Source organism: Salvia splendens, chromosome 13 (genome assembly GCF_004379255.2).
Source record: "Salvia splendens isolate huo1 chromosome 13, SspV2, whole genome shotgun sequence".
Lineage (NCBI taxonomy): Eukaryota > Viridiplantae > Streptophyta > Magnoliopsida > Lamiales > Lamiaceae > Salvia > Salvia splendens.
In genome coordinates, this window is record NC_056044.1 from 34,668,394 (window position 1) to 34,689,481 (window position 21,088).

Consider the following 21,088-nt stretch of genomic DNA (forward strand, 5'->3'; position numbering starts at 1 on the left):
GATGAAATATCTCTTACTTATCTATTCATTTCATTCTATTTTCACTCCAATCAACCCACGAAACATTTATTCCTTAATTTTCATACTAAAAAAAATGGGCAGAAGAAAAGTACAATGGAAATATTATGGACAATCTAGCTAGGGAGTATTTGTAAATAAGATTTCTTTTATGTAAACATACAAAAATTTAGTGGAGACAATTTTTCCGCACAGATAAACGTAGTAGATTAGACATACAAAAATTGAGTAGACACAATTTCAACATAAGCCTCCAACTTAGATATTCTGTCACACGTGGCACCAAACATCTGGAGCCACCTCACTTTTGAGGATAGAATACACTTCTTACATTTATTTCCAAATATAGAAAATGGATCTTGAATCGGACAAACTAAAAAAAGAATGTGAACATCTTGAATGGAACGGAGGGAGTATTAAATAATTGGTGATCCTCATTTGTTATGGTTGGTTTTTTTTGTGAAATTGTCTTCTACTCAATTTTTGCACACCTTTTGTATCACGTTTTTGTTGTGATTAAGACATGAGTGTTCGAGTCAGAAGTTTATCTGGGTGGGGAAATTCTCTCCGGCCACTGAATTTTTGTATGTTTAAAACAAGTCTTATTTAAGAATTATAGATTGTCTGTGATATTTTTACATTATTGTTCATAGTATTTCTTTTTAGTACGAAAGCTAAGGATTAAATGTTTATAGTGGGTTACTTGAGTGAAAATATAATGAAAGGGGGAAAGAAATTCCGAGAAAATAAAAACAAATCTAACCTAAGAATATCTTGAAAATTAGTCAAGAAATAGAATTCAAACAGATAAGGTAAAATAAATAGTAAACATCAATTTTGATTCTAAACATATGATCAAAATACGAATTTAATCAAAAACATTCATTTTTTGAAAAATAGGTCCATAACAAATGAAAATGTGACCGACGTAGTCGTTTTTTTGACGATTCTGTCAAAAACTAACGGTCAAGACTAATTGCACAGTGGCATGACAGTTAGTTTTTTGACAGATTCGTCAAAAACGGACGACTCCGACAAGGATCTCATTTGTTATGTACCTGTTTTTCACAAAGTGAATGTTTTGGACCAAATTCGTATTTTGGTTACGTTTAGGACCAAAATTGACTTATATTCTAAAATAAATTAAAGAGATATTTACAAGTGGTTCAAAATAATTGGTGCTACTTTTATATATTGGTTGTTAGGATTAAATTTGATTTATTTACTTCCAAAGCTTTATTTTTCTCTCGTATCTTACTTTATGATCCTATCAAAAACATTGCGAAGAAAATTATGAAGAAATGGAAAAAAGAGAAAAGAGGGGAATATCCTATATTGAGTGTCTCCACATTATTAGTCCAATAAAAGGCCTTATTTAGAGGCTAGGAAATTAAACATTGGAGATAGTTTTTCACACACTTTATTAACTGAATACACAATCTATTTACGAAGTGGTTCGAAGGAAACGAGTTCCGTTTTTGGAGGCAACAACACTCTGGCAACAACGGCGACGTAGTTGCCGATGGTGCCGGTGCGAGTATCCTTGGTTGCGATCCCGAGCTTGAAGGAGTCAATAGCTATCGGCGAGGTATCAGTCGCTTTTTCAGCACTTATCACATACTCCACAGCCAAGGCCGCTTTATTCTTCTTGTTGTATTCCGACACCGCGAATTTCACGATTTCTAAAATCTCCGGTGTGCATGGATTCACCGGAGAAAACCCGACGGATATCCTACCATCAGCAAATAAAATAAAATAAAAATTAGAGTATATTTTTACGCAATTCAATATTTCAATTATTAAATTATAAGGAATTGTAACACAAATAAATACCCTAGGGCGACTTTTGCGACGGACGAGGCTGCTGCTGCGCCCACCCCTGACAACACGAGGCCCCGTCTCGTGTTGCTGCTCTCCGCCACCGCCTTCTCCAAGTCCATCGAGGCCCTCACCGCCAGCTGGCTGCTGCGACGGGTGGTGACCGTGGCCTGCTTCGTGGCGACGGCGCCACCAAAGAAGGATGCGGTCAAGGTCATGGATGATGCCATTGGGAATATTTTATTTGATAGGTAATTTAATTACAAGTGTGTATGTGTGTTGATTTTGTGATTAACTGTTTATGCTATTTATAGAAGTTGGGAGTTAGGGTTTCATGCAAAGGTGATCCGTTTATTCTAATCCGGAAAAACTGAGGTGGCTCCAGTGGTTCTGTGCCACGTGTCATGGAATAAATATAATAGGCGCTCCTCATTTCTTAATTATCGTGAAATTTTCTCTACTCATTTTTTGTACGGATATACACCTATTGTTAAAACGTTTTTCTGTTGTGATGAATGCAACGTTTTTGAAATTGTGTCTGCATTCTCACTTTTTTTTTGTGTGTTTTTCCTACTTCAATTTTTTGAAAAAAAATCATAAACACTCTTTAGCCCGTTAATATTATTGGAGAGTAAATCATCAAAACTGAAACGGTAGAAGAGGCTGAACTTTGGAATCCAAAAATTTCAGAGGTGAAATTACAGAGATAAAAATAGCGGCTTGTTTGATGGAAGAAGACGCTATTTTTTTACAAATTAATAATATAAGTATTTTATTCTAAAATGTTTCCTCATGAATAGTGTAGAATATGTGGGCTATTTGAGCTGTAATACTACTGTGTCAATATATGCATTCAAATTAAAAGTACAATCAATTTAAAAATTTTAACTGTCAAAACATTTTCTTTATAATAATAGTGCTGCTATTAATTAAAATGTAACGCGTTCAATTTTCACTTAGGGAGTGTAAAAATTCTAAATTGAGCATTAATGTAACAACCCGAACTTTCGTACCTTATTATTATTATTATTAGTCTAAAGATAAATAATAAGTGATCGTTGTAGTATTCGAAATCTGCCATTTTCATGTATAATAACTGATCTTGGAATTATAAATAATCGTTGCTTCGTTCTCGAACGAATATTTCAAGTACAACTAAAAAAAAGGGTAACATCAAATAAAAAATTTAATGTCCGATACATGCAACAAAAGTCCAACGAACATCCTAACACTAAGAATCCGAGGGCAAGAAGTACGAGGGAAGGAATGCAGATTTTGCAACACTAAGGCCCACAACTAACACTCACATCAAGGTATACTCCAATTCCAATCTCTCTTTTATCGAACCATACATCAAGCATAGCACTTTGTTGCATCAACCGAATCCGAAACTAAATCTATAATTTATGCTTGTTAGAGCGTCCACTATGGAGTGGACGCGGCGGACGCCGCGAAGGGGGCGGTAGGCGCGGCTATTATAGTGAGAGTGTCCACTATGGGTAGGACGCGGCTATAGCCGCGTCTGGGGGCGGTGGGCGGGCGGCTATAGGAAGGTGGGCGGACAACATTTGGGGGCTATTGGGGCAGCGGACGCGGGATAGCCGCGTTCGGGGCGAGGACGCGGCTGGGGAAAATGTAGAATTTTGTATTTGGAATTTGGGGACTATTTGAGGTGTCCACTATAGTGGCAGAAATAGAATTTTGGGGTTGTGGACAACAAAATTGGGGCTATGGACAAAAACTGAGGCGGGGCTATTGGGCGTGTCCGCCTTATAGTGGATACCATGAAGGGGGTGTCCGCCGCAAGGGTGGACGCGGCTGGTGGGGGAGGGCGGCGGACGAGGCTTCGCCGCGAGTGGGGCGAGGACGCGACGGTGGGTGTATAGGCGCGGCTATAGCCGCGGCTATTATAGTGGCGGATATCCGCCGCGGCTATAGCCGGATTTTTTGAATTTTTTTTTTTCGTTTTTTCCTCTATATAAATACCACTCTCCCTCCTCCCCCACTCCCATTTTCACAAAATCCATACACCCACTTTCTACAAAAACACTCTCTACAAAATGCACCGAGGAGACGACGAATCACCAGACACTGAGGAATCGGGATATGACAGCAATCCATCTCAGCCGTCGGCCCATCATTCGCCGCCATCGGGATTTGGCGAATATGCTTCTCAGCCGTCGGGATTTGGCGGATATGCGGCTCCGTCACAGCCTTGGAGTTGGAATCAATCTCCACCACCGTGGGCATCGAGTCCACCCCTTCCTCTATCTCAGTCGTGGAGATCCTCACCAACGCCGCCCCCTTTACATCGGAATCTGAGTCGTTCCGCTTTTGGAGATTACCGACCCAACCTAGACGCGCTTCACCAGCCGCGGCCGGGTTCCCCTTTCCAAGCGAGCCAATCTCCGATCACCGAAGCAGATCAAGACGCATTTGATACTATGCTGGATCTGCTCAGTTCCGGCATCCTAGATACGCCGGCAGCGAGGGTGGAAACACCCATTCCGACCTGAGGAGGTAGCGGCAGTCAGGGCTCTGGTGGCGGTAGGGGCAGAGGCCCTAGGGGCGGAGGCGGCAGTCGTGGCACCGGCAACGTCGGCGGACGCTCGGGCAGCTGCCCCGGCATTGCGAGTAGTGAGGGCAGTGGCGCCGGCGGTAGCGGTGATCAGTCCGAGAGGTCCAGCCGCGGCAAGCCATACGGCAAAGACGAGAGCATTGCCGTGGCGAAGGCGTGGGATTCTATCACTTCGGACCCCGTGGTGGGTACCGATCAGGAGTCGGGGAGCTTTTGGAGGCGCGTCATGATGACATACGAGGAATTCAAGCCCGACGGCACCGAGAAGCGCGACCCAGAATAGATTTGAAAAAAGTTCGGTAGGATACTGCGGGCTACCAAGCTGTTCGCGTCCATATACGAGAACAACCTTCGCCACGCCGAGAGTGGCCGAAGCGCAGCAGATGTGAAGACCCTGTCGGAGGGCCAATACCGCAAGACGGGCCAGCCGAAGTTTACCTTGTGGGAGGAGTATCTTGTCCTCGCGGATTGTCCGAAATTCAGGTCGATCGTGGCGAACGAGGTGGAAACAGCTCCTGGCCCGAAGCGCACAAGGCACAACCTTGCCGGGGAATACAGTAGTGGGAGCGGCTCGCACGAGTTCGAGCAGTCCGACGAGCAAGTCGAAGAGCCAGCCACGACTCACAGTAGGCGACGACGGCCCATGGGACAACATGCCTCTATCCGCAGCGCCAGAGGGGGTAGAAGTGCCTCCCGCCAAACGGCAGCCGCGTCCGGATCGCGCATCCCCCAGTCTGCCCCAATCCCACAGCCCACGGTGCAACCCCACGAGGTATTGGCCAATACCATAGACGTAACGTTGATGCAACAACTGCAAGACGTATGAAGGTCATACGCAGGGGAAACTGACCCGTACGTCAGGAACGTCTACAAGAGGCTCATCAATCGGATTGAGAGTCGACTGGGGTTGGTTGATAATGCGCCTGGGGATACCGCGGCCGACAGCAGCGAGAGAGGAGGAGGAGGAGGAGGAGAAGGAGGAGGAGAAGAAGAAGAAGAAGAAGAAGAAGAAGAAGAAGAAGAGGAAGACGAGGAAGCCGACTCCGACACCGAGTAGACGGTGCCGGAGTTTTGTAGTTGTATTTTATTTTAATTATTCGTTGTATAATTTTACCGGTTTGCAATACAACGAATATTCTGCCCTAATTACCTCGTATTCTAGTTATTTACACTGCGATTATTTAAATTACACTTGATTGAAACTAAAAAATATTTAAAAATGAAAATTGATTATAAAATTTGGGGGCTATTGGAGTTGTCCACTATAGTGGCGGAAATAGAATTTTGGGGCTATGGACAAAAACTGGGGCGGGGCTATTGGGCGTGTCCGCCTTATAGTGGACACCCTTACACCCTGTTCTGCCAAATGTTATGTGAAATAATATTTGTGAAACGTCTACAACTATTCTTGACATTGTTAGAAATTAGAGGAGTGAGTCCGGCAGCAAATGAAAATAACTCAATCAACAAGCAAGTCTAATTCGAACAATTTCTCATCAATCAATAACGAATACCCACTGCGAAAGAAAATAATTTGTAAAAGGGACTTACCTTGCGGGGTGGTTCGGGTTTGTTTCGGGGCTGTGCTGTGTCGTTTCCGAGCTGTTCAGGGCGAGTTCGGACAACTGCGCGAACCGGCGGAGAAGCCGACAACGATGGTGACTGCTCTGTGCATTGGCGGCAGCGGTGGCTGGGCGCGGCGCTGTAGACTGCTGCGGTGGCTGGACGCTGCTGACAGCAGCGGCGTTGCTTCTCCCGGCGACGAGCAGCAGCCGTAGCGGCGGTTCAGGCGGAGCAGCCATGGTTGGTGGAACCGCGCCTCCATCTCCCGGCGGTGGAATCATCGGCGTTGTTGCGCAAGGATGATACGCTAAAGGCGCTGGTGCGTAAGATCCGCAGCGTGATCTACGACGCTGACGACGCAATCGTGGGGCGACGGAAGGCGACGGAACTGAGGTCTTCTCCAATTAGGGATTTTTGTTTGTGATTTGGGGATTTTGTGTGAAATGGTGTAGATGGAGTGAGGGATAAGGCTGGCAATTTTCGACACGACACGATAATCTGACATGAACCCGCACAAAATTATTGGGTTGGGATCAAGTCTTATTGGATCCGTGTCCTAGCCGACAACTTTTGTACTCTCTAACATAAAACTCATGCGAAGTTGTACTCTCAAACTGATAACTTTGTATATAATTTGTTTGCCTCCCAAATCCATGGTATAGCTCGCAAAATATGCTGTACAATTTAAATTTAAATTTAAATTTAAATTTAAATTTATATTAATGAAATGACATACGTATTGTGCGATAAATTTTGTTTTACATAATTCGATATATATAGTGCATTTTCTGAAGCAAGAAAACTGATTGGACCAAAAAGATTGATGTCAGTTTCTTTTTGTAAACAAAACAAATTATGTGTAATACAATAACGTCCCATGAAAATGATACTGTAATTGTATTACAATTGTCATTGCTTTGGGTAGTACACTTGGCAAAGCTACAAGAAGCCTAATATCAAGCACATACATATGCCTTTGGGTAATTACACGTGGCGTACCACAAGAAGCCACTTACACATGCATGCCTAATTCATTAACAAGGATTAATTCTTTATGCTAAGCTTTGATTTAATCTTCTATATATGCCGTGGCGGATCTAAGGGGCAGGAGGGGGCGGTCGCCCCCTCCGTGCGACTATTTTTTCGTTACCGGAATGTAAAATTACCATGTCCGCCCCCTCCGTTTACCTCCGGCATCGCCCCGAACAATAAAAAAATTAGTCATACCCGCACTAAATCAAGCTAATACTATATATTCCGCCCCCTCCGTTTCCGGATCCTGGATCCGCCACTGTATATATGTATGTACCGAAATAGTACTATATAATTCTGAAAGAAATTTTCTCGTGATTTACACATAATGTTAATTTTTGGGATGTTGAAAATATATTTGTATGAATTGAAACGTTATATATCTTGACAAATGATGTTTCGTCATTAACTCTTCCCCCAAAGACCCAAAAGCCATCTCTCCAACTAACTTAGCCTTGAAGTTGAAACAAACTCATATAGATGAGCAAACGGCGGCTCGAGACTCCATCCTGTAGCACGCTTCCAACAATTGTTGAAGTTGTGCGAGAGTCGAATGTGTCGTGGTGGTGGCTGGACAAGGTGGTTGGTGATGATGTGGCGAATTTTTGATGGGAGTAAATGCAAGTAATAAATGATCACAACACTGAAAATTACGTGGTTCGATTTACTGAGGTAAATCTACGTCCACGGGAAGAAAAGAGGGCAAATTTGTATTGCTTGGTCTCGCTTACAGATTACAATACTGATTTGCTATAAGATTCAGGATCTAGAGAGCTTAACCCTGGTCTATCTGATCTAAGTTCTATTTATACATTCGAACTAAGATCGTGGTTTGCAGCCCTGGTAGTGGGGTTGATAACTGCTTAATACCACTAAATAGATCGTGGGTGTAATGGAGGTCGTGGAGATCCTGCATGGGTCCACTATCTCCTTGTTCGGTCGAATACTGAGACCGAACTGCTGAACTTTGCCGATCAGCTTTTGCCGATCTGAGAGTTGAGCTCGATTGGTCGGCTTTTACCGAGCTATAGGCTGTGACCGGACTCTTTGGTTGTGCCGAACTGATATCAGCTTTTGCCGATCTGAGAGTTGAGCTCGATTGGTCGACTTTTACCGAGCTATAGGCTATGACCGAACTCTTTGGTTGTGCCGAACTGATACTCTTTCTTGGGTTTTGGGCTGATGGGTCGTCACTGCTACTGGGCTCGCAATTATTGTTTAGTTGTTTAGTCCGTATCCCATCACCACCCCCCCCCCCGAAAAGCGAAGTGAATCACTTCGGCATTTTGGATAAGTGTAAGGGGGAGGCTGACGTCAGGGGACGTGCTCCGCACGTGTCTGCATTAAATGTGACAGCAAATCCGGCCAGAGAATCCGGAAAAAGTGGGATTTGAAACGGTGCGACGAATTTGAAATGCCTTTGCGAATCCGATAAATATTTCCTTTCTTCATCATTGGAAACACTTTTGCGATTATTTCTTCTGTATTCTCTCCCTTTTTCGAAAAATTTTCTTCCGCTTCTTCAAGACTTTCTTCAGACTTTCGACCATCAGAGAGTAAGAATCATGTCTTCTTCTTCTGAATCTGTTTCTGAATCAGGTAGCGGTAGGAAGGGGGGTAAGGGGTCTTCTGGCCGGAAGAAGTCCGGGGAGAAGACGGTAGAATATTTTCCGAGCATTTTGAGTAAGGATACTGTGATATCCTTACACGGAAAATATTTTCTACCTGGGGGTTTAGTGGTAATTCCCTACGACCTTCATAGGGCTGATTCGCCGCCGGAGGGTTACGCCACCGTTTACGAAGCCTGCTTGGAATGCGGGCTTCGTTTCCCTCTTCCCCCTGCCTTTGTAGAGCTTCTTGATTTTTTTCAACTCCCTTTAGGTCAAGTGACTCCGAATTCTTGGAGGCACTTATCGGCCTTTGCTGCCGAACTGCGTAGATTAGGAAAGGATCTGTCTCTGAGGGCAATCCTTAATTTCTTTCAGTTTAAGAGGAAGGGATCCTGGTTTTACTTGATCCCTTTACAGCCCTTTAGAGCCTTTTGTAAAACCAAATGGCCGAAATGGCAAAATCGTTTCTTTTTTTACAATAGGACAGCGGCTCCGGGCTTTCCCTGGAGAGGGCCGAAGTCCGTAATTCCTCATCCTCGGTTAGAACCGTTGAACGAGCTCGAGGGCGAGCTCAATAAGATTCCTATGATTAGGAAACAGTACTCGGAATCTGAGCTCGTCAAGGGTGACTTCGTGTTCGATATCTCGTCTTCGGACGAAGAGACTGAGGGTGAGGATTTCTTTTTTATGCTTTACTGCTTTAACGACGAAGACTAACCTTGTTTTCTTGCTTTTTGGCAGTGAACATGCTAAACAAGCTCGGTCGCAAATCCTCCGAATCTAATGAGCCGGAGAGACAGAAAGCCACCGGCTCGGCGTCTGATGCCGAGAAGAATCCGAAAAGGCAGAAGACCTCTTCTTCGGATCCAAAAAAGCCAGAGTCGACTTCGGCAAAGGGGAAGGGGAAGATTCAGAAACCCCCAAGAGCGCCGGAGAAAGACATTGTCTTGGCGGCCCCTTCGGAACATGTCTGTGAGCCTTTTGCATGGCCAACGGACTTTGTAGAGGTGAATTCTCTTCTTGATTTTCTGGCCTTGCTTTTTCCTATATTTTTTGTGGCCCCTCTGTTGACTTTTTCCTTTTTTCATTTTCAGAGGAACAATATGCTCTCCAAGCTCGTCGCCGTTGAACTCTCCAAAGCGTCCAACGATTATGCTGAGATGCAGAGGAAGTTGAATGCTGCTCGTCACCAGGCCGAACAGGCTCGGGCAGACTTTGAGAAGGCAAGGGCCGCTAGGATCTCGGCTCAGGATGAAGCTCAGCGTGCCAAAAACCAGCTCATCATCCAGAGAGAGCAATCTAAACAGAGGGAGGCTGCCGCCGTGGTTGCTCAGGGGGAGGCTCTCCGTGTTTTCGCGGAGAAACTCTTTTTGAGCAATCAATTTTCGGCCTTTATCGGTGATCTGCTGAAATTGATGACCGATAACGCTGAGCAGGGACCCGAAGTCGTCCTGCCGCTGTATGGCCGAGAGATTTCAGCTCGTCTCCAGAGTCTGCCGCTCCTTGAGGAGCTTGCTTCTTCCTCGGTCCTGCTCTCTGCTGAAAGAGTCCGTAACTGCCGCGCTGACCGGGACGAGAACATGGAGGCCATCTTTGCCTCCTTGGGACCTGTTTCACCCGCTTCAATCTTTAACGAAGAGGGTGGGCAGGAAAACGAGGCCGGCAAGGAGACCGAGCAGACGGATCAGCAGGCCGGCGACGGGCATGCCGAGCAGGAGGTGCAGCAGATCGGCGATGGGGGCACCGAGCAGGCTGGAGGGAGTAGGGAGGCCGAGGCTGAAGCCGAAGTAGACAAGGAGAAGGAGGCTGAAACCCACAGAGGAGCCGGAGACGAAACTGGCGGAGTATGATTTCGTCTCCCTTCTCTTAGTTTAGTTTCTTTCTCTCCTTGTAAAATGGCCTTGAAGCCCTCCTTGTGTAAAAAATTTTTCTTGTGAATGAAAAAATTCTTCTTTCTACACTCGTGTCTTCTTTATAGCTTTTCGTAATCTCTTTTACTCCTGTTGTGGTTTACTGCCTGCTCGGTAAACTGAAATGCCGAACTGACATAGCTGCTTTGTATTCTTAACTCTAAGGAGCTGGAGGTACTTCACTGGAAGCGGCTATACTCTTCGGCTTTAAACGAAACTGAGAAAAAAGCCATAGATGACCAGGTGAAGTATGACGAACTCTTGGCTCGGTTAGTGGAGCTGGAGTCCAACAATAAGGAAAGTCCATAAAGAAAGATCTGGAGGCCGAGCTGAACACTGTCATCGCTGAGAGGACTGCATATGAGGATTTCATCTGCGGGCGCGGGGGAATGACCATATCTGAAGTTCAGAATCAAGTTGATGAACTGTGGGAGGAGCTTCATGTACTCCGGAAGAACAATGCGCTGGAGAGCTCGGCTTGCCAACAAGTTGTGAAGTCATTGCGGCGCTTGGCTTCTCGGTACAACATCATTCTTTCCCGGCGTCCCTCAATCGAGAGATTCCTTAGGCGTTTCCCGCCAACAGATGCTCAAACTCCAACTCAAACCTCTAATCCACTTGCTCAAGATTCTACTCCAAACCAACAACGGACTCAGGATGAACCGGAAACGTCAAGACGAGAACGTACTCCAAGTCAGCAACGGACTCCGGAGCAACCGGAAATGTCAAGACGAGAACGCCCTGAAGTTCGTAGAGGAGTTGTGATTATGAGTGAGCAAGATCAGCGGATGCTTCGTGAAGAGACTCTTCGCCGCCGAGGTGCTAGAACTTCCCGGACTCAGGGAAGGGGCGGTAGGTCGATCAGAGCATCTCGTCGACCTACTTATTCTTCAACTGTTCGGAACACCCGAACTCAGCATCATGAGGATTTTTTGGATAGGTGGCTCAACTTTAGCAACCGTGGACAGTAGAATAGTCCTTTGTAATGGTGTAACGCCTTCTCGTAGGGCAGCGAAATTGTATGCCGAACAAGACTTAATAAATGAAATTTTTTCATTTCGCTTCTATCACTGCGTATTTACAGTTCAGCGATTTTTTATTTCATTTATTGTACTCGTCCGCGGTCTTATGAAGAAAACTCTTCTTTGGCCGGACTCGTCCTCAGTCTTATGAAGAAAACTCTTCTTTGACCGGACTCGTCTTCGGTCTTATGAAGAAAACTCTTCTTTGACCGGACTTAGTTTGTGTCCTTATTTGGCGAGTTTTATCGCTTGGATTGGACTTTCCCTTTGTGTCCTAATTTGGCGAGTTTTATCGCTTGGATTGGACTTTCCCTTTGTGTCCTAATTTGGCGAGTTTTATCGCTTGGATTGGACTTTCCTTTTGTGTCCTAATTTGGCGAGTTTTATCGCTTGGATTGGACTTTCCTTTTGTGTCCTAATTTGGCGAGTTTTATCGCTTGGATTGGACTTTCCCTTTGTGTCCTAATTTGGCGAGTTTTATCGCTTGGATTGGACTTTCCTTTTGTGTCCTAATTTGGCGAGTTTTATCGCTTGGATTGGACTTTCCCTGGTTGACCGAAGTGGTTTTCGGCTTATTGCAGTCCGTTTCAGACGAACTGCTTGTTTCTTAAGCTGAATTGTGGTCTTGTATCTTCCTTAGAAGCTTGGACTCACAATTGTCTTTAATACATGATCTAAAAAGGGGATCAGCCTTTAAAGATCAATATACCTCAGTAATATTTATAAGAGACAAAACGCACATAGAGACTAAACGCACATAAAGACAAATAAAAAAGACGAAAAAGATTTTAAACTTTTATAAAACGACCAGCATAAAGGACAAATAGAAACATGAAAGCACATATCCCTAGGACCGAACTAGATACAAGACTGACCGGACCTTGTCTCTTACAAATGGAACTTCTTGAGGTTGGAAATATGCCATGTTCGGGGTACTTGTTCTCCTGACATGTGAGTCAATTTATAAGACCCTTTTCCCAGGACTTCTGACACCCGATACGGACCTTCCCATGTGGGTTCAAGTTTGCCCAGCTTTTCTGCTCGGCTTACTTCATTGTTTCTCAATACGAGATCTCCCACTTGAAACTGCAGCTTTTTCACCCTTTGGTTATAATACCGGGTTACTTGCTCCTTGTACTTGGCTGCTTTTATGCAGGCCAGTTCTCTTCTTTCTTCGGCAAGATCTAGTTCGGCTCTCAGTCCGTCATCATTCAGTTCTGTTGAGAAATTGAGTGTTCGGGGGCTGGGTATGCCGATCTCAACCGGAATTACGGCTTCAGTGCCGTACACTAGACTGTACGGAGTTTCACCGTTGGAGGTTTTTGGTGTAGTTCGGTAAGACCATAGGACTTGAGGAAGATTTTCTACCCATTGTCCTTTGGCTTGTTCTAACCGAGCTTTTAATCCTTTCACCAAAATACGGTTTGTTACTTCCGTTTGTCCGTTTGCTTGTGGGTGAGAGACCGAAGTGAACCGCTGTTGAATATTCAACTCTTGGCACCAATTCTTGAATGTCTTGTCGGTGAACTGAGTCCCATTATCCGAAATGAGGATATGGGGTATGCCAAATCGGCAAACTATGTTCTTCCAAACAAAATCCAATGCCTTCGAGCTCGTTATCGTAGCTAATGGTTCAGCCTCCACCCACTTTGTGAAGTAGTCCACGGCAACGATCAAGAATTTCATTTGCCGAGGAGCTTGTGGTAGTGGTCCTACTATGTCTATGCCCCATTGCATAAAAGGCCAAGGGCTTTGCATAGCACATAGATCGGTCTGCGGCATCCTTGGGATATTTGCATGGATTTGGCACTTCGTACATTTCTTAACGAGCTGTACTGCTTCTTGTACCAAAGTTGGCCAATAATATCCCCATCTCAGAACTTTTTTAGCTAAAGCTCTAGCTCCGATGTGGCTACCGCACGATCCTTCATGAACTTCTCTAAGGATGTAGTCCGTCTCTTCTGGTCCTACACATCGCAATAACGGTTGAAGGTAGGACTTTCTATATAGGACTCCTTCATGAAGTTCATACCGAAGTGCTCGGCATGTGATTTTCCGAGCTTCTCTCTTATCCTCGGGCAGTTGTCCTTGATCTAGATACTTTGATATTGGCGTCATCCAGTTCGGCGAGCTGGTTACTGAAAGTACCTCAGCATCATCAATGCTTCCGTGCGGTAATTCCTCCACTTTTGAGCTCGGATATGAGGCTAACTTGCTTAAAGTATCTGCTCGGCCATTTTCCGCTCTGGGAATGCGGATTATCCGAAAATAAGAGAAACTTCGGCTAATGCTTTGCGCTTTGTCCAAGTATTTTTTCATCCTTTCATCTCGGGCTTCACTTGTACCCAACATGTGATTCACTATGACTTGTGAATCACAATGGATTTTGAGAGATTTGATAAATAGACTTTGCGCTAACCGAAGTCCGGCAAGAAGGGCTTCGTATTCGGCTTCGTTATTAGTGGTTGGGAATAAGAACCGAAGTGAATAAGTTACCTCGTGTCCGTCGGGAGCGATAAGTAGAATACCAGCTCCACTTCCCGTCTTATTCGAAGCTCCATCTACGAATCCAATCCAACAGTCCGGCGGCTCTACTTCGGGTTCCTGGGGCTGTGTTGGTTCATCATTGGTAGGGCTTTTCTGTTCGGCAATAATAGGGATTGCTTGATCGAACTTTGCCTCTACCAGAAAATCTGCCAAGGCTTGTCCCTTGATGGCTTTCCGAGGTAGATATTCTATTGAATGTTCTCCCAACTCTATGGCCCACTTGGCAATTCTGCCTGATGCTTCAGGCTTAGTCAAAACTTGCCGAAGTGGAAGATCGGTTAAGACGCATACCTTGTGAGCATAGAAATATGGCCGCAGTCTCCTTGCTGCATTTACTAATGCCAGAGCAATTTTTTCCAGAGGTTGATACCTTGTTTCGGGACCTCTTAATGCTCGGCTTGTAAAGTAGATAGGACGCTGCTTTAGGCCTTCTTCTCGTACAAGTACCGCGCTAATGGTTTGATCTGATGCCGCTAAATATAAGAATATCACTTCGGCATCTGTTGGAGCAGAGAGAATAGGGAGTTCGGCTAAATAACTTTTGAGTTCGTCAAAAGCCTTTTTCTGTTCGGCTCCCCACTCAAACTTTGGTGCCTTCTTCAAAACATTGAAGAACGGCAGTTGCTTTTCGGCTGCTTGGAAAGGAATCTATTCAGTGCGGCTAGACATCCAGTTAGCCTTTGCATATCATGTATGGACTTCGGCATTGCCATGTTCTGAACAACTTGAACCTTTAGGGGATTTGCCTTGAGTCCGTCCTTTGAAACCCAACAACCCAGAAACTTTCCCGAATCTACCAAAAAGGTACATTTTTGGGGATTGAGTTTGAGGTTGGCTTTTTTGAGCACGTCGAGAGTTGATTTGAGATTGTCTTCGTAATCCGAAGTGCTTCTACTTTTAACAACTATGTCGTCAACATAGACTTCAACCTCTTTTCCGATCAGGTGCCGAAATAGCTTGTCTACCATCCTTTGATATGTGGCTCCGGCATTCTTTAAACCGAATGGCATCTTTTTATAAGCAAAAATGCCGAAGTCAGTAATGAAAGCCGTTTTTGAAGCATCATTCTCATCCATTAAAACTTGGTGGTATCCTTTATACAAATCAAGAAAACAGAAAATTTCGAAGCCTATCAAAGCTTCTACTTTTTTATCTATGTTCGGAAGGGGGTAGCAATCTTTAGGACAGTGCTTATTTAGATCGGTAAAATCTATGCACATCCGCCATCCTTCTTTTTTCTTGATCATCACAGGATTGGCCACCCAAGAAGGATATTTTACTTCGAATAATACATCCGCTTTCAGTAATTGGCGGACTTCGTCATGGATGACTTGATTTCTTTCTGCCGCAAAGAGTCTTTGCTTCTGTTTTATAGGCCGGACTGAGGGATCAATATTTAACTGATGTGTAATTACCTCGGAAGACACTCCGGTCATGTCCAACGGAGACCACGCAAAGACATCTTTGTACTCTTTGAGGAGCTGGATGGTCTTTTCCCGGAGCAGAGGTGTTCCCGCGAAACCGATCTTGACCGTTCTGGATGGATCATCTTCGTATAACTGAACTGTCATCGAGTTCGGCTCCGGTGTGACTTCGGTCATTTCTCCTGCCTCTGACTCCGGCTGCTGTGATTGCTATGCTTGATGGTGCCGATCTGATTGCTCGGCACTTTTAAGCGCAATCTGCAAACATTCTTTTGCTCTCTTTTGATCACCTCGGATGACTGCAATCCCTCCTTTAGTGGGGATCTTGATTGTGAGGTGATAAGTAGAGCAAATGGCCCGAACTGTGTTGAGCCAGTCTCTTCCCAGGATGATGTTATACGGGGACCGAGCTTTTACCACAAAAAACTCGATCATCGTACTGGAGCTAGTAGGCGCTCTTCCCACCGTAATCGGAAGGCTGATAGTACCTTCAGGGCGGGTGTCTTCCTGGGCGAAACTTTTCAGAGGAAGTGGGGCCGGACTGAGCCGAGCTGGATCCACTTCCAGTTTATCAAAACATTCTTTAAAAAGAATGCTAACCAACGCTCCTGTATCCACAAACACTCTGTGGATCAGTTTGTTTGCCACTCCGGCCTGAATGACAATCGCGTCTTGATGAGGAGAAATGGCCGGGACGGGATCTGCATCTGAAAACGTGATTACTTCCTCCTTCTTCAGCCTTTTATGCATAGGCTCCTCTCGATTGACGCCTCTGCGTTCTGCTTTTAGAGACGACTTAGTCTTCCCGGCTGGGAGAGCGTCAATAGTCTGGATTACTCCGTCATATTGCGGCTCGTCATCGTCTTCGGGATCCTGTTGCCTTTTAGGATCCTGAGGAGCGCAGTTCGCACCTCTCTGTTTCTTATTCTTCTTCGGCAGCTTGCTTTGGTATTTTTTTAACGTCCCTGCTTTCACAAGAACATCAATACCTGCTGCCAAATTTTGGCACTCCTCGGTATCGTGACCGTGGTCTTGATGGTAGGAGCAGTACGTATCCTGACTTCGGCGCGTGGCTGATTTCGTCATCCGCTTTGGTTTTTCGAACATATCAGAATGCAGTTCGAAAATTTCCGCTCTCGACTTGTTCAATGGTACGAACTGAGCGGGCGGTTTCTCAAGATCGAGACGTGGTCCCAATCTGCCTTGTACCGGTGCCCTTTGAATTCTTTCAAAAGGAGTTCGGCGAGGAAGCCCCTGATCGCTATGATCGGGCTTCTTTTTGTCTCCTCTGGATGAGCTGTCTAAAGACCGTTTTCGACGGTCTGCCTCATCGGCACGAGAAAACTGGTCCGCAATGTCCCACATCTCTTGAGCTGTTTGCGGACTGCACTCAACGAGCTTTCTGTAGAGAGCTCCGGGCAGAATTCCATTTTGGAATGCCGAAATGACAAGTAGATCATTGAGATCATCTACTTGTAGGCATTCCTTGTGGAATCTCGTCATGAAGTCGCTAATTTTTTCATCGCGACCTTGACGTATAGAAAGCAGCTGAGCCGAAGTGATTCGGGCTTCCGCTTTCTGGAAGAATCTCCTGTGAAAAGCATCCATTAGATCTCTGTAAGATCTAATGCTCCCTTGAGGGAGGCTGTCAAACCACCTTCTTGCGTTCCCGATAAGCAGCTCAGGAAACAGCTTACACATGTGAACCTCATTGAGACCTTGGTTCGCCATATTATACTGATAGCGTCCCAGGAAATCATGAGGATCCACTAACCCGTCATAAGTCATTGACGGAGTTCGGTAATTCTGTGGCAATGGAGTTCTGGTGATATCATCCGAGAATGGAGTCTTCAGCGCTCCATACATAGCGAATCCGACATCTCTCCGGTATGGTGGAGATGGAGTTCTCCTGTGATTTCGGTAACAAGGAGGAGAAGGAACATGTCGGTGGTGAGGATTCTTTCTCCTGGAAGGTGCGACACTACTGCGGTAGTGACTTTCATGTCTGGAGGGGGAGGGAGAATCCGCTGTTTTCTTCTCCGGCTTCTGGCTCTTTTGCAGGAATGTTAGGAACTCATCCTGCTTCTCAGCCAAGAACAACTTGACAGCCTCATTCAAAGCGAGCTGCTGGGGAGGCTCGGTGCGATGACTTTTTGAGTGGTTTGTTCCTTCACCGTGAGAACTGGAGGCAGATTTCTCCCGAGGCTGTTTTCCAGACCTATGGACTGGACTAGCTTCCTCACCTTCATCACGGGCGGAAGTATGGGTATTATGTGATCTGGTACGCATTTTTTTTTTTTTTTGGTAGAAAAGGATCAAAAACTCGCTTTTATCACAGTTTTGGTTCTCTGGTTCCCACAGACGGCGCCAGTGATGATGTGGCGAATTTTTGATGGGAGTAAATGCAAGTAATAAATGATCACAACACTGAAAATTACGTGGTTCGATTTACTGAGGTAAATCTACGTCCACGGGAAGAAAAGAGGGCAAATTTGTATTGCTTGGTCTCGCTTACAGATTACAATACTGATTTGCTATAAGATTCAGGATCTAGAGAGCTTAACCCTGGTCTATCTGATCTAAGTTCTATTTATACATTCGAACTAAGATCGTGGTTTGCAGCCCTGGTAGTGGGGTTGATAACTGCTTAATACCACTAAATAGATCGTGGGTGTAATGGAGGTCGTGGAGATCCTGCATGGGTCCACTATCTCCTTGTTCGGTCGAATACTGAGACCGAACTGCTGAACTTTGCCGATCAGCTTTTGCCGATCTGAGAGTTGAGCTCGATTGGTCGGCTTTTACCGAGCTATAGGCTGTGACCGGACTCTTTGGTTGTGCCGAACTGATATCAGCTTTTGCCGATCTGAGAGTTGAGCTCGATTGGTCGACTTTTACCGAGCTATAGGCTATGACCGAACTCTTTGGTTGTGCCGAACTGATACTCTTTCTTGGGTTTTGGGCTGATGGGCCGTCACTGCTACTGGGCTCGCAATTATTGTTTAGTTGTTTAGTCCGTATCCCATCAGCGGCGCTGGCTGATTCCATCCTGAGTTATGGTTTGGGGCAGCGGTCATATGCCGAGACCTCGTGGAAGGGGCGTTGTTCCGTTGTCTCCCAGTAGGAAGGTGGATCCCAGCTAGTGGGTTGTCTGAGCGCGGTGTGGTGTGGCTGCTGAGGCGGTTGATAAGGCTGAGAGTATCTCTGCTGCGTGCACAACCTTGGCGGGTCCCAACAAGAGGGCGGTGGTGGCGAGTACAAATCTGTCTCGTAGGACGATGGTTGCTGATACGCAGTTTCCTGGCGCAGCCATGGCGGGTCCCAGGAAGTGGGTTGACAACCTTGGTAGGGATGGTGTTGTGGGTTGAGTCTCCCATCCCGTAGATATGGATATGATGGTTGTTGATCTAACGCTCTGATCGGATGGAGCAGGGGTTGAGATACGGGCTGCCATGGGTGGTAATCCACCTGCCGGAGTTGATATTCGGTGTAGCTGTACGACATGTAGACAGAAATTCGGAGGAAGAGCTCTCAATGAAAGCACCAATTGTTAAGGATGAAGTTCCTTAACTCGTTGATTTTGCGTCGAACATTGCGGGAGCTTTTACCCGTCGATCAATCCGGCGTCAAAATTGGGATTTTGTACGTTTTGCACGTTTGAAAGGAAAGAGACTAAGAGAAAATAAAATAGAAGGATAATTGATATTTATTGAATGATCGAACTAAAGAACAATGTCCACTATTTATAATAGTGGATACTAACTTAATGAGCAAGAGAAAAGATATGAAAAAGATATGCAAATCCATAATTAACTAACTAAATAATAATAATAATAATAATAATAATAATAATAATAATAATAATAATAATAATAATAATAATAATAATAAAAAAAATAATAATAATAATAATAATAATAATAATAATAATAATAATAATAATAATAATAATAATAATAATAATAATAATAATAATACACGTATCAGTAACCCATTTTAAAAGACCAACTTTTTAAGAGAGATGTCTCGTATTAGTGGCTCTTCATAATCGATTTAGATATTAGAGTCCATAACAAATTTACGTCAGCATCAACTTCCAAACATATTAAACTAACCTCTACTTCAATATGTATCCTTACTTCATAAATAACAAGTAATTATCCCATCAAATATTGTTGAGGTAGTGTCTATCCATGCACTGAAGTATATCAAATGATATAAGTATAATACATATAAAAACTCAACATTTAACTAAGAGAACATATCTTCATAATAGATAAAGTTCGTCTTGGCTATATGTATGAGTCGTCACACACTTCAATATAAATAATTTGCCAGCTACATCCAAAATAAGCTAACAAAGTAGTAGTACTACTAGATTCCTTTATACTCCTACTAAAACTCATTAGTACTTCGAAATATGAAAAACAGCCCAACACAATAAATAATAAAACTAAACCTTCCACATTAATCAACTCAAACCACAACAAACATATTTCCCAAAACCCTAATTTACTTGGGGAAAAAAGGGAAGTACAACTACTTCGTACACTTATATTAAATCCTAAATTTATTCTAATTAATACTAATATTAATCTAAAGAAACTTGAACATCTCAAGAAAAAAACTTAAACCTTCCCTAAATTTAAAAACCTTTGATCAATAATTCCCAACACACACACACACACACACACACATAAACCCTAGTAAAAGATTAATTTGATATATTTCTATCTAGAACTAGAAAGTCCATGGAACTTGAGAATCCCCCATAAAATCATATTTACTAAAACTCTCCGGCGAAAATTCCGGCCAGTTCACACCCTGCAGCTTCTCATCCAGCAGCGTTGGCGCCGCCGGAATATCCCACATGCCCTCGTCCACCACCGACCCCTCGCTCCTATAGTAGTCCTCGTAATACTCCAGCACCACCGAGTCGCCGCCGGCGAGAGATCCGTCCGCCGGAATTTTCGCCGGGCCGTCGCCGGCGGGGAGGTTGAGCTTGGCCGCGGGGCCGTAGAGGTGTCTGGCGGCGTCGTCGTAGGCCTGGGCGGCCTCGAGGGAGGTGTTGAAAGTGCCGAGCCAGACACGGGCTCCGCGGTTGGGCTCACGGATCTCGGCCACCCACGTGCGCTGCCGGACGCCGCGGTAGGTGCAGAGGGCGTTCTCGGGGCCGCCCTTGCCGCGCATGCAGCCCTTCCGGGAGCAGCGGACGGCGGCGGATTTTTTCTCCGGCGGGGGTTGCTTGGGGGGGTGGGGGAGGGGTCTCTTTGCGGCGGCGAAGGAGTCCATGTGGTTGTTGAGAGATGAGTAAGGGGAAGAGTGTGTAGAGAGAGGGTGGTGGGAGTGTGAGTGCACAATCTATTCTTTTTTTGTAAATTGTGTGACATGTATTTATTGATCTCATATTATAGTACTATGGTAAAAGAAAATTGTTAGTAATTAATTACATGAAATTATAAATATCTCGTTACTATGAACTTGGACATTAGATTTTTTACTCAAATATTTATGAAAGTATGTATGACGAGGAAGTGCAATTTTATAACCCTCATTAAACTAAAAT

General features: G+C 44.7%; 2 protein-coding genes across 2 annotated transcripts; both read right to left on the reverse strand.

Moving 5' to 3' along the window:
• Positions 1-1,310: 1,310 nt before the first annotated feature.
• On the reverse strand, positions 1,311-2,101 carry LOC121761646 (cysteine proteinase inhibitor 5-like). The gene is made up of 2 exons (XM_042157277.1): positions 1,852-2,101; positions 1,311-1,750 (listed from the first exon to the last, which is right to left on the reverse strand). The coding sequence occupies exons 1-2, from the start codon at positions 2,064-2,066 to the stop codon at positions 1,459-1,461; spliced, it is 507 nt and encodes a 168-aa protein (XP_042013211.1). The 5' UTR covers positions 2,067-2,101; the 3' UTR covers positions 1,311-1,458.
• Positions 2,102-20,262: 18,161 nt separating this feature from the next.
• Positions 20,263-20,814, reverse strand: LOC121760971 (dehydration-responsive element-binding protein 2D-like). Its single transcript, XM_042156553.1, has one exon. The coding sequence runs from the start codon at positions 20,812-20,814 to the stop codon at positions 20,263-20,265; it is 552 nt and encodes a 183-aa protein (XP_042012487.1).
• Positions 20,815-21,088: the final 274 nt, after the last annotated feature.